The sequence below is a fragment of the Taudactylus pleione genome, unplaced genomic scaffold, assembly GCF_031769625.1.
Source record: "Taudactylus pleione unplaced genomic scaffold, aTauple2 ptg002305l, whole genome shotgun sequence".
In the NCBI taxonomy this organism is placed as follows: Eukaryota; Metazoa; Chordata; class Amphibia; order Anura; family Myobatrachidae; genus Taudactylus; species Taudactylus pleione.
Window position 1 is genome coordinate 73,459 of NW_028286696.1, and position 16,648 is coordinate 90,106.

The window sequence follows — 16,648 nt, forward strand, 5'->3', positions numbered from 1 at the left end:
TATTAAGTTGTTACTTGTTCACTATTTACACACACAATTAATCTTTACTAAACATAAAATGAGCCACCACACTGAAAGGGGGGGGGGTTAATTTCAAGACAAATATCTAATGGGTCTTACTAAGATGGAGCTTACTAGGATGGAGTGTAGATGTTTAATCATAAACATAATATTGATTATTCATATCACATTGTAGCGTTGTGGCATTATCACCTGGTTAGGTCAAATATTTACTCATCACTAATTGTCATAAGATCTCTGCATTTAGTGATACATTTATAGTCAGCTGTGTATGACAACATTCTAATAAGTTTAAATAACTATAGGATTCTTCTGTATATAAAGAGAACAGCCATACATATTACTATAAGGCTACAAATAAAGATCAGAGACTCATCCCGTCCTGTGTGACAGAAGACAAGAGAATGGAAGCCAGACCCAAGTTGAAGCTTTACCATGTGCATGGGATGGATTCCAGGGACTTCCTACAATGTTATTATGATTCAGAAAGTGCATTCAGAGATGAGTCAGTGGTATTTACTATGGAGAAGCTGCACAGTGCATTAGTAACAGGTTTGTATTCAGGATAAATTGTTGCTATAGATATATAACATGGTTATATAGTGTACAGTCATGGGTGTAGTCAGGGGAGAACTGCCGGAGCTGGCTCCAGCAGAGGGCACCAAGTGTGGTGGATAGGCAGTATTTTTTTTTTCTTTAAACATTTCATATATAGACCGCCACGATTGCTCAGTCCACTGGTCCCCAAATCAGTGAGTGGGGCACGTGCCCTGGGCGCTGTGGCAGGCACTCAGGCAGTCTTCCCATTCTCTCTATTCTCTCTATTCTGAGAGCTGCTGCCAGAGGTGACTGTGACAGGGTTCTCCTTCCCCGGCACCCTCTTTGCTCCGGACCAGGTAAGTATATATTTTCTTTTGCAGGGAGTTTGGACTGCCACGAGGGTGAGGAGGGTGACTGTCAATTGATGTCAGCGATGTTTTACTTGGCTGGCTGCATTTGTGTGAAAGGTGTATATGTGTGTGTGTGTCTGTGTCAGTGTGTGTGTCAGTGCATCTGTGTCAGTGTGTGTGTATCTGTGTCAATTTGCATGTGTGTCAGTGTGTGTGTGCCTGTCATTGTGTATCTGTATCAATGTGTGTGTGTATCTGTGTCAGTGTGTGTGTATCTGTGTCAGTGTGTGTGTGAGTCAGTGTGTGCATCTGTGTGTCAGTGTGTGTGTGTATCTTTGTCAGTGTGTGTCAGTGTGTGTGTATCTGTGTCCTTGTGTGTGTTACTGTGTCAGTGTGTGTGTTTCAGTGTGTGTGTATCTGTGTCAGTGTGTGCATGTGTGTGTTTGTATCTGTGTCAGTTTTTGTGTCAGTGTGTGTATCTGTGTCTGAATGTGTATCTGTGTCAGTGTGTGTGTATGTCAGTGTGTGTGTGTATCTGTGTCAGTGTGTGTGCATCTGTTAGAGTGTGTGTCAGTGCATTTGTCAGTGTGTGTGTATCTGTGCCATTGTGTGTGTATCTGTGTCAGTGCGTGTGTATCTGTGTCAGTGTGTGTATGTGTATCTGTGTCAGTGTGTGTGTGTGTGTATCTGTGTCAGTGTGTCTGTGTCAGTGTGTGTGTGTCAGTGTGTCTATGTATCTGTGTCAGTTTGTGTGTATCTGTGTCAGTGTGTGTGAGTCAGTGTGTGTATCTGTGTCAGTGTGTGTATGTGTATCTGTGTCAGTGTGTGTATCTGTGTCAGTGTGTGTGTATCTGTGTGTCAGTGTGTGTCAGTGTGTGTGTATCTGTGTCTATAAGTGTATCTGTGTCAGTGTGTGTATGTCAGTGTGTATCTGTGTCAGTGTGTTTGTATCTTTGTCAGCGTGTGTGTATCTTTGTCAGCATGTGTGTATCTGTGTCAGTGTTTGTTCATCTGTCAGTGTATGTGTCAGTGTGTATCTGTGTCAGTGTGTGTGTGTGTATCTGTGTCAATGTGTGTATGTGTATATGTGTCAGTGTGTGTGTATCTGTGTCAGTGTGTGTGTGTATCTGTGTCAGTGTGTGTGTATCTGTGTCCTTGTGTATATTACTGTGTCAGTGTGTGTGTCAGTGTATGTGTGTGTATGTATCTGTGTCACTGTGTGTATGTTTGTATCTGTGTCAGTGTGTGTGTATCTGTCAGTGTTTGTGTCAGTGTGTGTATCTGTGTCAATGAGTGTGTATCTGTGTCAGCGTGTGTATCTGTGTCAGTTTGAGAGACAATGTGTTTGGATCTGTGTCATGTGTGTGTATCTGTGTCAGGGTGTGTGTGTCAGTTTGTATGTATCTGTGTCAGTGTGTGTGTGTGTATCTGTGTCAGTGTGTGTGCATATGTCAGTGTGTGTCAGTGCATGTGTTTCTGTGTCAGTGTGTGTGTGTCTTTGTCAGTGTGTGGGTGTATCTGTGTCAGTGTGTGTATGTGTATCTGTGTCAGTGTGTGTGTATCTGTGTCAGTGTGTCTATGTATATGTGTCAGTATGTGTGTGTCAGTGTGTGTATGTGTATCTGTGTCAGTGTGTGTATCTGTGTCAGTGTGTGTGTATCTGTGTCAGTGTGTGCATCTGTCAGTGTGTGTGTATCTGTGTCAGTATGTGTGTATATCTGTGTCAGTGTGTGTGTGTGTATCTATGTCAGTGTGTGTGTATCTGTGTCAGTGTGTGTGTATCAGTGTCAGTGTTTGTGTCAGTGTGTATTTCTGTGTCAGTGTGTGTATCTGTGTCAGTGTCTGTGTGTCTTTGTCAGTGTCTGTTTCAGTGTGTATGTGTATCTGTGTCAGTGTATCTTTGTCAGTGTGTGTATGTGTGTTAGTGTGTGTTTATCTGTCAGTGTGTGTGTATATCTGTATCAGTATGTGTGTGTGTCAGAGTGTGTGCATCTGTGTTAGTGTGTATGTGTGTATCTGTGTCAGTGTGTGTGTGTATCTGTGTTAGTGTGTGTGCATCTTCATCAGTGTGTGTGTATCTGTGTCAGGGTGTGTGTATCAGTGTCAGTGTTTGTGTCAGTGTGTGTTTCTGTGTAGGGTGTGTATCTGTGTCAGTGTCTGTGTGTGTATATCTGTTTCAGTGTGTATGTGTATCTGTGTCAGTGTATCTTTGTCAGTGTGTGTATGTGTGTTAGTGTGTGTTTATCTGTCAGTGTGTGTATATCTGTATCAGTGTGTGTGTGTCATAGTGTGCATCTGTGTTAGTGTGTATGTGTATATCTGTGTCAGTGTGTGTGTGTATCTATGTTACTGTGTGTGCATCTTTGTCAGTGTGTGTGTATCTGTGTCAGTGTGTGTGTATCTGTGTCAGTGTTTGTGTCAGTGTGTATGTATCTGTGTCAGTGTAAGTATCTGTGTCAGTGTGTGTGCATCTGTCAGTGTGTGTCAGTGCATGTGTAAGTGTGTGTGTATCTGTGTCAGTGTGTGTGTGTATCTGTGTCAGTGTGTGTGTATCTGAGCCAGTGTGTGTGTGTGTATCTATGTCAGTGTGTGTGTCAGTGTGTGTGTGTATCTGTGTCCTTGTGTGTTACTATGTCAGTGTGTGTGTGTATGTATCTGTGTCAGTGTGTGTATGTTTGTATCTATGTCAGTGTGTGTGTATCTGTGTCAGTGTTTGTGTCAGTGTGTGTATCTGTGTCAGTGAGTGTGTATCTGTGTCAGTGTGTGTATGTGTCAGTGTGTGTGTATCTGTGTCAGTGTGTGTGCATCTGTCAGTGTGTGTCAGTGTGTGTATCTGTATCAGTGTGTGTGTCAGTGTGTGTATCTGTGTCAGTGTGTGTGTGTCTGTGTCAGTGTGTGTGTGTGTATCTGTGTCAGTGTGTGTATGTGGATCTGTGTCTGTGTGTGTGTATCTGATCAGTGTGTGTGTATGTGTCAGTGTGTCTATGTATCTGTGTCAGTGTATGTGTATTTGTGTCAGTGTGTGTATCTGTGTCAGTGTGTGTGTATCTGTGTCAGAGTGTGCATATGTCAGTGTGTGTATCTGTGTCAGTATGTGTGTATATCTGTGTCAGTGTGTGTATCTGTGTCACTCTGTTTGTATCTGTGTCAATGTGTGTGTGTCAGTGTGTGTGTGTATCTATGTCAGTGTGTGTGTGTATCTGAGTCAGTGTGTGTATCTGTGTCAGTGTCTGTGTATCTATGTCAGTGTTTGTGTCAGTGTGTGTTTCTGTGTCAGTGTGTTTATCTGTGTAAGTGTGTGTGTGTATCTGTGTCAGTGTCTGTGTGTGTGTATGTCTGTGTCAGTGTGTGTGCGTAGCTGTGTCACTGTGTGTATGTGTGTTAGTGTGTGTTTATCTGTCAGTGTGTGTGTCTCTGTGTCAGTATGTGTGTCAGTGTGTGTGTATATCTGTATCAGTGTGTGTCAATGTGTCTATATCTATGTCAGTGTGTATGTGTGTATCTGTGTCAGTGTGTGTGTCAGTGTGTGTGTGTATCTGTGTTAGTGTGTGTGCATCTTTGTCAGTGTGTGTGTGTATCTGTCAGTGTGTGTGTATCTGTATCAGTGTGTTTGTGTGTGTTAGTGTGTGTGTTTCGGTGTCAGTGTATGTGTCAGTGTGTATATCTGTGTCAGTGTGTGTGTCTATCTATGTTAGTGTGTGTGTATATCTGTTTCAGTGTGTATGTGTATCTGTACACGTGTGTGTGTGTGTGTGCCAGTGTGTGTGTGTATCTGTGTCAGTGTGTGTGTGTCAATGTGTGTGCATTTGTGTCAGTGTGTTTATCTCTGTCAGTGTGTGTGTGTGTATCTGTGTCAGTGTGTGTCTCTGTGTCAGTATGTGTGTCAGTGAGTGCAAGTGTATCAGTGTCAGTGTGTGTGTATCTGTGTCAGTGTGTGAGCGTGAGCCTCTGTGTGTGAGCGTGAGCCTCTGTGTGTGTGTCAGTGTGTGCATGTGTATCAGTGTCAGTGTGTGTTTATCTGTGTCAGTGTGTGTGTATCTGTATCAGTGTGTGTGTCAGTGTGTGTATCTGTGTCAGTGTGTGTGTATCAGTGTGTGTGTATCTGTATCAGTGTGTGTGTCAATGTGTGTATCTGTGACAGTGTGTGTGTGTGTGTCAGTGTGTGTGTGTATCTGTGATGGTGTGGCTGAAAGGTGATGCAAAGGGGAGGTGATGGTGTTGCTAAGAGACACAGCGGGAAGGAGTCTGGTTGAACCGCTGTTGTATGATGATGACCTTGTTAATATTCCTACACAAACAGGCATCTTCTGTACAAGGTGACCTACAGTACATAAATATTGAATACCGACTGAAGACGCCGTCGTCCCAGGGAGGATACATCTTCAGAGGTACCACATTGTGAGAAACCACCGTATAGGTAAGGTGCATATAGAATGGAAAGGAATGTTCCCAGAGTGAAGAAAAATGGGTTACTCCCCCTGTTGGCACACCCCATTTTTAGTGACCATGCCCTTCGGTATGTGAACACACCCCTTCGGAATGTGACCACTCCCATTTTTTCCTACGCGCATTCGCACATTTTTTTTTGTGTGTGTGTGTGTGTGGGGGCATTCTTCAACTTGCCCTGGGCTCCAAAAACCCTAGTTACTCCACTGCCCCAAATGGTACTACAGCTGTGCAGAAACAACACAGGCACTGTGTGAAGAGTCACAGAGGCTCACGCTCAGCTGCTGGTCCGACACTGCACCACTGGTGGTATCCAGTAACCAGCCACATGGATGCAGCAGTGAAGAAAAGAATAGATCAAGGAGCGGAGCTTGTAAGTGCTGTTCATAAGACAGAATGAGTAGAGCAACCAGAAGGGTAGGGTGTGTGTGTGCGTGTGGGTGTGCGTGATCCATGTTATTGAAGTGAGACTTGGGTGTATATTTACTAATGTGATAATTTTTACAAGTGGAGATGTTGCCCATAGCAACCAATCATATTCTACTTAACATTTAACTAGCACCTTCTAGAAGATAATAGCTGGAATCTGATTGCTTGCTATGGGCAACATCTCCACTTCTAGAACCTCTCATTTTAGTAAATTTACCCCTAGGTCTCAGTCTGTACAGAGCCTCACACCACAATTCCTCAGATTTAAGAGCATTTTTCCAAATAGAGCCTGTAGTAGCCTTTGACTAACAGAACTATCCTGTTATCTCATCCACTCACCCTTAGCTTATTGCCCAAAATTGCATCACCAGGTACCACCATCTCATCTGTCCCTCATACCTCACCATAAGTGTGTGTAGGCTCAGGGAATCAGGTGTGTGAAAAAATACCCTCCCCACACTACTTGCCCTAACCACACCCCAGCAACATAAGTTACCCACTCTACCCTCTGGCCACAATAATATACCCACCCTACCCTTTGGCCCTGGCAACCTACAATGCCTGACCTACCCTCCGGGCCCAGTGACATACACTATCCACCCTACCCTCTGGTCTCAGTAACATTCACTACATGCCCTACCTTCTGGCCCTAGTAACATACACTACCTGACATACACTACCTGCCGTGCCCTCCAGCCACAGGGACATGCGCTACCTACCCCAACCCCCTGGCCCCTGGGAGATATACTACTCCCCAGACATAAAGTGCTCCCCCATGGCTCAGGAACATACACTACCCCTACCCACACTATTCCCTGGCCTCTGGAACATACACTACCCACCCTAGCAGCCCAAAGGGACATACACTACCTGTCCTACCCCAGGCCACAGAGACATAAACTACCCACCCTACCTCCCTTGTGACAGGTATATACACTATCCACCCTACCATCCGCCAAGCCCTAGGGACATACAATACCCTCCCTACCCCCAAAACATACAGTACACCCATCCCAGGCATCCAGGACATACAGTAAACCAAAGATCCCCAGAACCCCTAAACACCTTCATGGCTTCTCTCCTTATTTTGTTTTCAGGTGGTTTTGTATTGATCATGTTCTATTCTATTTTATGAACACAATACATTTTGTTTGCTTACTTGAGAATCTAATTAAATAAAAAAAATTACTGTGGTTCCATAATAGGTACTGCTATTTCTGTACACTTGCTACATCTCAGCCCCATGTGCTGGCTATGCCGCATTCGGAATGGAATGCCGGCTGCCACATGACCAGCAGTTTGAATCCCAGCAGTTTGACAGCCCGACAAAACAGCAGAGCCCGGCAGCGGAAGACCGACAGCGCTGTAAAAATCCCGATCGTCTAAAGGTAAGTATAAACTATTCTATTCTAACCCCCTAACCCAACCCCTCCTTAGGGGTGCCTAACCCTAACCTTCCCCCCAAGTGCCTAACCCCCCCTTCCCCGCTGCCTAAACCTAAATCCCAGAGGGGGTGCCTAACCCTAACCCTCCCTCCCCCTAGCCTAACCCTCCCGGGGGGGTGCCTAACCCTAAGGCCCTCCGGGTGACCTAAACCTAATGCGGCTGTCCGCTTGCGGGGCCCGGCATCCCTTTGATCCGGATGCCGGGAGCCGGTGTGCCAGCGTTGGGAAAATGACAGGCGTCTGGATTATAAACGCCTGTCATTTAACCCTAGCCGGGATTAGGGATTCTAAATGCATCTTAAATGTATCCCGGCTATGCCTAGTCCCCAGACACACTTCAGCACTGCAAGATGGGGGTCCTCACAGCAAGAGCCTGCTCTGGGTGCCGCAGCTCTATGCTATACCTCTATGTACAGAGATAACTACATTGTTCCTCTGCTGTGCGTAATTTGAACAGGTGAAACTTTCCCTGAACACAGAGAGATGTTAGCTACAGATGTCACTTCCACCCATGGTCTTTTGTCTCTCAGGTGGAAGAGCGCTAACCCACCAAACATTATGCACACAGCACAGAAATGATGGCAGACATGAGTATCATAGAAGTATCTTCCAATTACTGAATAAGAGAAAATTGAGAAATAAAATAAAATGTTTTGGTTATTGAGATATTTATAAAATAGTGTGGTATATTGAGACCAATCCCAACAACATAATTGGACACATTAGATCACTTGACGTGCTTAGTTTCCCTGTGACCACACACCTCAGGCCTGATCTACTTCTCAATTTTATAAAAACCTCTTCACAAATCCACAGCTGTATGACTCCACAAGTGTAAACAATAACATCTCTCACAGAGACTGCTCAGAGAAAAGCAGCACATCACTGCCTCACTGACAAACATACAGTACACATCATTGCCTCACTGACAAACATACAGTACACATCATTGCCTCACTGACAAACATACAGTACACATCACTGCTTCACTGACAAACATACAGTACACATCACTGCCTCACTGACAACCATCCACATCACTGCCTCACTGACAAACATACAGTACACATCATTGCTTCACTGAAAAACATACAGTACACATCATTTCCTCACTGACAAACCTACAGTACACATCACTGCTTCACTGACAAACATACAGTATACATCACTGTTTCAGTGATAAACATACACATCACTGCCTCACTGACAAACATACACATCACTGCCTCACTGACAAACATACAGTACACATCATTGCCTCACTGGCAAACATACAGTACACATCACTGCTTCACTGACAACCAAAGAGTACCCATCACTGCTTCACTGACAAACATACAGTACACATCACTGCCTCACTGACAAACATACATATCACTGCCTCACTGATAATCATACAGTACACATCACTGCCTCACTGACAAACTTACAGTACACATCACTGCTTCACTGACAAAAATACAGTACACATCACTGCTTCACTAACAAACATAAAGTACACATCACTGCTTCACTGACAAACATACAGTACACATCACTGCCTCACTGACAAACATACAGTACACATCACTGCTTCACTGAGAAACATACAGTACACATCACTGCTTCACTGACAAACATACAGTACACATCATTGCCTCACTAAAAACATACAGTACACATCATTTCCTCACTGACAAACATACAGTACACATCACTGCTTCACTGACAAACATACAGTACACATCACTGCTTCACTGACAAACATACACATCACTGCCTCACTGACAAACATACACATCACTGCCTCACTGACAAACATACAGTACACATCATTGCCTCACTGAAAAACATAAAGTACACATCACTGCTTCACTGACAAACAGTACACATCACTGCTTCACTGACAAACATACAGTACACATCATTGCCTCACTGAAAAACATACAGTACACATCACTGCTTCACTGACAAACATACACATAACTGCTTCACTGACAAACATACAGTACACATCACTGCTTCACTGACAAACATACAGTATACATAATTGTTTCACTGATAAACATACACATCACTGCCTCACTGACTAACATACATATTACTGCCTCACTGACAAACATACAGTACACATCATTGCCTCACTGACAAACATACAGTACACATCACTGCTTCACTGCCAACCAAACAGTACACATCACTGCTTCACTGACAAACATACAGTACACTTCACTGCTTCACTGACAAATCTATAGTACACATCACTGCTTCACTGACAAATATACAGAACACATCACTGCCTCACTGACAAACATACATATCACTGCCTCACTGATAATCATACAGTACACATCAGTGCTTCACTGACAAACATAAAGTACACATCACTGCTTCACTGACAAACATAGAGTACACATCACTGCCTCACTGACAAACATCCACATCACTGCCTCACTGAAAAACATACAGTACACATCACTACTTCACTGAGAAACATACAGTACACATCACTGCTTCACTGACAAACATACAGTACACATCATTGCTTCACTGACAAACATACACATAACTGCCTCACTGACTAACATACATATTACTGCCTCACTGACAAACATACAGTACACATCATTGCCTCACTAAAAACATACAATACACATCATTTCCTCACTGACAAACATACAGTACACATCACTGCTTCACTGACAAACATACAGTACACATCACAGCTTCACTGACAAACATACACATCACTGCCTCACTGACAAACATACACATCACTGCCTCACTGACAAACATACAGTACACATCATTGCTTCACTGAAAAACATACAGTATACATCACTGCCTCACTGACAAACATACAGTACACATCATTGCTTCACTGACAAATATACACATAACTACCTCACTGACAAAGATACAGTACACATCATTGCCTCACTGACAAACATACAGTACACATCACTGCTTCACTGACAAACAAATAGTACACATCACTGCTTCACTGACAAACATACAGTACACATCACTGCTTTATTGACAAATCTATAGTACACATTACTGCTTCACTGACATATATACAGTACACATCACTGCCTTACTGACCAACATACATATCACTGCCTCACTGATAATCATACAGTACACATCACTGCCTCACTGGCAAAAATACAGTACACATCACTGCTTCACTGACAAACATACAGTATACATCACTGCTTCACTGACAAACATACAGTACACATCACTGCTTCACTGACAAACATACAGTACACATCACTGCTTCACTGACAAACATCCACATCACTGCCTCACTGACAAACATACAGTACACATCGCTACTTCACTGAGAAATTTTCAGTACACATCACTGCTTCACTGACAAACATACAGTACACATCACTGCTTCACTGACAAACATACACATCACTGCCTCACTGACAAACATACACATCACTGCCTCACTGACAAACATACAGTACACATCATTGCCTCACTGAAAAACATACAGTACAAATCACTGCTTCACTGACAAACAAACAGTACACATCACTGCTTCACTGACAAACATACAGTACACATCATTGCCTCACTGAAAAACATACAGTACACATCATTTCCTCACTGACAAACATACATATCACTGCCTCACTGACAATCATACAGTACACATCACTGCTTCACTGACAAACATACAGTACACATCACTGCCTCACTGACAAACATACACATCACTGCTTCACTGACAAACATACAGTACACATCACTGCTTCACTGACAAACATACATATCACTTCCTCACTGACAAACATACAGTACACATCACTGCCTCACTGACAAACATACAGTACACATCACTGCTTTACTGACAAATATACAGTACACATCACTGCCTCACTGACAAACATACATATCACTGCCTCACTGACAATCATACAGTACACATCACTGCTTCACTGACAAACATAGAGTACACATCACTGCCTCACTGACAAACATACAGTACACATCACTGCTTCACTGACAAACATACAGTACACATCACTGCCTCACTGACAAACATACAGTACACATCACTGCCTCACTGACAAACATACAGTACACATCACTGCTTCACTGACAAACATACAGTACACACCACTGCTTCACTGACAAACATACAGTACACATCACTGCCTCACTGACAAACATACACATCACTGCTTCACTGACAAACATACAGTACACATCACTGCTTCACTGACAAACATACATATCACTTCCTCACTGACAAACATACAGTACACATCACTGCCTCACTGACAAACATACAGTACACATCACTGCTTTACTGACAAATATACAGTACACATCACTGCCTCACTGACAAACATACATATCACTGCCTCACTGACAATCATACAGTACACATCACTGCTTCACTGACAAACATAGAGTACACATCACTGCCTCACTGACAAACATACGGTACACATCATTACCTCACTGACAAACATACAGTACACATCACTGCCTCACTGACAAACATACAGTACACATCACTGCTTTACTGACAAACATACAGTACACATCATTACCTCACTGACAAACATACGGTACACATCATTACCTCACTGACAAACATACAGTACACATCACTGCTTCACTGACAAACATACAGTACACATCATTGCCTCACTGACAAACATACAGTACACATCACTGCTTCACTGACAAACATAGAGTACACATCACTGCTTCACTGACAAACATACAGTACACATCACTGCTTCACTGACAAACATAGAGTACACATCACTGCCTCACTGACAAACATACGGTACACATCATTACCTCACTGACAAACATACGGTACACATCATTACCTCACTGACAATCATACAGTACACATCACTGCTTCACTGACAAACATAGAGTACACATCACTGCCTCACTGACAAACATACGGTACACATCATTACCTCACTGACAAACATACGGTACACATCATTACCTCACTGACAAACATACAGTACACATCACTGCTTCACTGACAAACATACAGTACACATCATTGCCTCACTGACAAACATACAGTACACATCACTGCCTCACTGACAAACATACAGTACACATCACTGCTTCACTGGCAAACATACAGTACACACCACTGCTTCACTGACAAACATACAGTACACATCAATGTCTCATTGACAAACATACAGTACACATCAATGTCTCATTGACAAACATACAGTACACATCACTGCCTCACTGACAGACATACAGTACACATCACTGCCTCACTGACAGACATACAGTACACATCACTGCTTCACTGACAAACATACAGTACACATCACTGCCTCACTGACAGACATACAGTACACATCACTGCTTCACTGACAAACATACAGTACACATCACTGCCTCACTGACAAACATACAGTACACATCAATGTCTCATTGAAATACACATTTCTGACAGAAAAATATTAACAAATGCCAAGATACACCAATTCTCACCAAAGATTGACTAGTACAAAAAATATCTTTATTAGGACTTATCTGAGCAGCCAGTTCAGAATCCAGCACAGCACATAGTGAGCAGAAATGCCAGCCTTGGCCTTGAAGAAGCATAAAGCATTTCCTGCCAGTACCATTCACTTTTCATAATATTTTCTTTCCAAAATTAACCACTTTTACACTGACAGTAGCTATTAATGTACAACTATTTAAACAACTTATTCTGAATGTTCAACTCTGTTATCCAGTTAAATGTTTATTCATTAAAAATAATTAAAATAAAACATCCTGTACTTAACTATTTTTATCTCCTATTCTGTATTTGTTTGACCTAATATCATCTCCCGGACTATTTTGTCACAAAAGGGACCATTTTATAAGATAGATATACTACTCCAGTGTGTACCACAGCCAGGAGCGGATTGGGAATGTAAATTAGCTCTGGAAAGAACTCTGAAAATGGCCCTATGTGCCCTAAGTCCCTAGTTGTCCTTCGCCTGCTGGGGATCTCATGAATATTAAATAAACCCCCCGCTCAGGTCTTTGTGAATTCTGGGCTACCACTGTTACCAGGCACTGCAGCCAGCCCAATGGTCTCCTCTCCACTCTGCCTCATCCCCAGGATGTGTCATTAACTTCACAGTCTGCCAGGTGTAAACTTTAACTTCACACTTCGCAGCCAGGGGAGGGGATCGAGTAGAGAGGAGACAATCGGGCTGTCTGCATAGATGGCAACCGGCCCCGCAACGTACCCCACACCAGCCGCAACCACCTACAGATCCACGCTTGGTACTTCAATGCACCCTTCTTCGATGGTGCTGTGGCATCTTAAGCAGCAGTAGTTCTGGGTGAGGTTTAATAGGATAGCCTGCTCTTGTGAGAGAGGCTCAGATGCGGGCAGCTGACAAATATAAAAATAATAGCCGGCCGAGTGACACAAATCAGGAGTGCGGGGCCACAATTGAGAAGCGGTCCCGCAACCAAATGGTCCACTGGGATTTTTCCTGAAAAAGATAAGGGCCAATCCGCCCCTGACAGCAGCGCCCTGATTTAAGCACTCCTTGGGTGGTTGAACGCACAAAGACAAATCCGTGCATAGATCAGGGTGCGACCACACAACCAAGAGTGTTATACTAATTACATAAGATATGTCACGCTTTTTTTTTTTAAAGCTTTTTACCAACACAATGTATCATTTATACCATGTGTGAGCAATGCATTCACTCTCAGATTGCCAGTAAGTTGTTTAATTGGCAGTATTACACCAGGAAACATACGTCATATATGAATTACGTTTCAGTATGGGACCAATGCTGTGACTCACATTATCTATCTTTACCGTTAACTCACTGTGACTATATAGAAAGTTACATTTCTTCTTATCTGAATCTTCCCTGCAGGTCGTATAAAAGGAGAAACTTTAATTGACATCAGTATCGGATCTATGGTTCATCATCTTTTTGTCCTGAGTGAATTTTTTAAAGACATCACTATACTAAAAATAAGAGAGTCCTGTATTATGGAACTCAAGAAATGGGTGAACACCCGCACTGGGGCTTTTGATTGGACTCATGCATCTAAGATTGTTACCGAGCTGGGAGGCATCAGGTAAAATATGATTCTAAACATATAAGAACATAAAGGATAAGTCAAAATAACAAAAATGTAAAGTGAAGAAATCATTTAGATAACTTACACATAAAGAGCACATAGAGGGGCCTATTCATTAAACCTAAAAATTCTCTGGAGATAATTAGCTTTAGAACTCTCATGGAGTTCTAGCTAATTATAGGTGGAATTCATCATTCCACCTCTCCATAAGTATCTATTCCGAAAAGCTGTCATTTTTGCGATGACAGCTTTTTGGGAAATAGATACTTTTCCTGCCTACACTACCTTATCGCATCTGGAAACAGTGCTGCGCATGCGCTGTTACATCTGTAAAACCAGCGCATGCGCAGCACTGCCTAGAGATGTGTTAAGTTTGTGTACCCCCCGACCCCCCTCCCCCCTCCCCCCCTCCGCTCACCTACCCCTCCCCCCAACTTACCTGTCCGCGCATCAGCCTCCGGCTCCGTCCTGCTGGTCTGTCATGTGGTTTCCCAGCAGACCACATGACAGATTAGAAAAAAAAAACTTTTTTTTTTTGTCTAAACTTTCTTGTGCTCTGCTGGGGAGCACACATGTCCGACCAGCCTCCGGAGCCTGAGGACGGAGCAGAGTGCCGGAGGGACTCGTCGGAGGACCTGCACACGCAGATACAGGTAAGTTGATTCTGCTCTTCTCCACCTCACAGTGGTGAATAGTAACTGCATCAAATTCCAAAAATTTATAATTTTCGGAATTTGATGAATACCACAATTTCCACATCCCCATACTAATGTACTAATGTATGGGGAGTGTGGAAATTAATGCAGGGGAACTTAGCAAGGAGATATCTATGATATCTCCTGTGATAAGTGGCTACATGAATACCAAAATAATGTTAATTAAGGAAAATGTCCTTAAAAATTTTATTTTAGTGTTGATGAATAGGCCCCATAGAGTTACAAATAAGTGTTTATACTCTTTGAGAAGATAATTTTTTTGTTTGATTGTTTTTTTTTTGTGGCCGATGTATAAAGAAACTGAAGTGAAACACACAATTCTGCAATGTCCCTTGAGCTTGCTGTACTATATAATGTAATGATTTAATTATTTTAGTGTCAAAGAACAAGAGAAGGAAGAAAAGGTGAAGGAAACCATTAAACACATTGTGGAAATTGACTTCAGCAAAGAAAACCTCACAGATTCGGTGATGTTACCACAAACTGACTGTCTATTCACGGCGGGGGTGCTGGATTCGGTTAGTCAGAACCAAGAAGATTACATCAGAAACCTGAGAAAGATGTCAAAGCTACTTAAACCTGGGGGATACTTTATTGCAATTGGGATCTTAAATGCCACATATTACACAGCTGGTAATGATAGGATACATGCATTTAATTATGGGGAAAGTTTTGTAAGAAAGACTTTCACCGATGAAGGATTTGTAATTATTTCCTGTGAGTTACTTGATAGAAAAGTAGAGAGTGATCTCACAGATTATAAGCAAAGGATGGTTCTTACTGCTGAGAAATGTAAACGTTAATTCTTTGTTTTACTCATGGTTCTAATAAACCAAAAGTAAAAATTGCTAAAATGGTTTGTTTTTGTGTTTTTTATTCAAAGCAAGGAGTTGGGGCATATAATGGGTAGAGGTTCTGATACTATGGATAAAAGTTGCCAGCCTGCTGAAGGGCCTGTGGGCAGGTTAGTGACTCCCTTGTCCATATAGTTGTTGGAATGGACTAGTTACGTGATACAAGTTCCAGGTAGGACTGTTAATCTCTCCCAGGATTATTGTAGAAGAACTACCTGTTTCTGAAAAAGAAATGTTGGTACTTAGTACTGTGGTTAGGTAGCCTTATACTAGAAGCACGCACACCCATTCTGGTCTTCTGAACTACTGTTTATTTGTTTCCAGGATGACCGCAAAACAATGAATTTCACAGAGAAGTATGTTCAAAGCCCTGTCACTTACTAACGGAGACCCACTCTATGGTCACTGGCCAGTATCTGGCATTGATCATACTGACACAGGGCCTGCAAAGGCTTTATATACCCCAGATTTTTCCAACCCCTCTCAGATTGACAGGCAAACCACACTCCCTCCTTATCTTTAAAACAGAGGCTTTCACAGGTGTTAAGATTTGGCCAGATATTCTGCTATCCTGCAGAGGGAGAGAGAGAGAGACACACAGCATTTTCTACAAGCAGGTAAAACACCCATTTTATATTTTAAATGCCGAACATTCCTGGTCCTGCTACTAACCACCCCTGGCTCCTTACAGAGTATACTCTCTCTTTTGCCACAGAACCATTAAGACTCTCAGAAAAATATCACTAATGCAA

General features: G+C 42.6%; 1 protein-coding gene across 1 annotated transcript; it reads left to right on the plus strand.

The window, feature by feature from the left end:
• Window positions 1–425: 425 nt before the first annotated feature.
• LOC148431386 (nicotinamide N-methyltransferase-like) lies at window positions 426–15,845 on the plus strand. The gene is made up of 3 exons (XM_088466031.1): window positions 426–573; window positions 14,116–14,323; window positions 15,419–15,845. The coding sequence occupies exons 1-3, from the start codon at window positions 426–428 to the stop codon at window positions 15,843–15,845; spliced, it is 783 nt and encodes a 260-aa protein (XP_088322157.1).
• The last annotated feature ends 803 nt before the right edge of the window (window positions 15,846–16,648 follow it).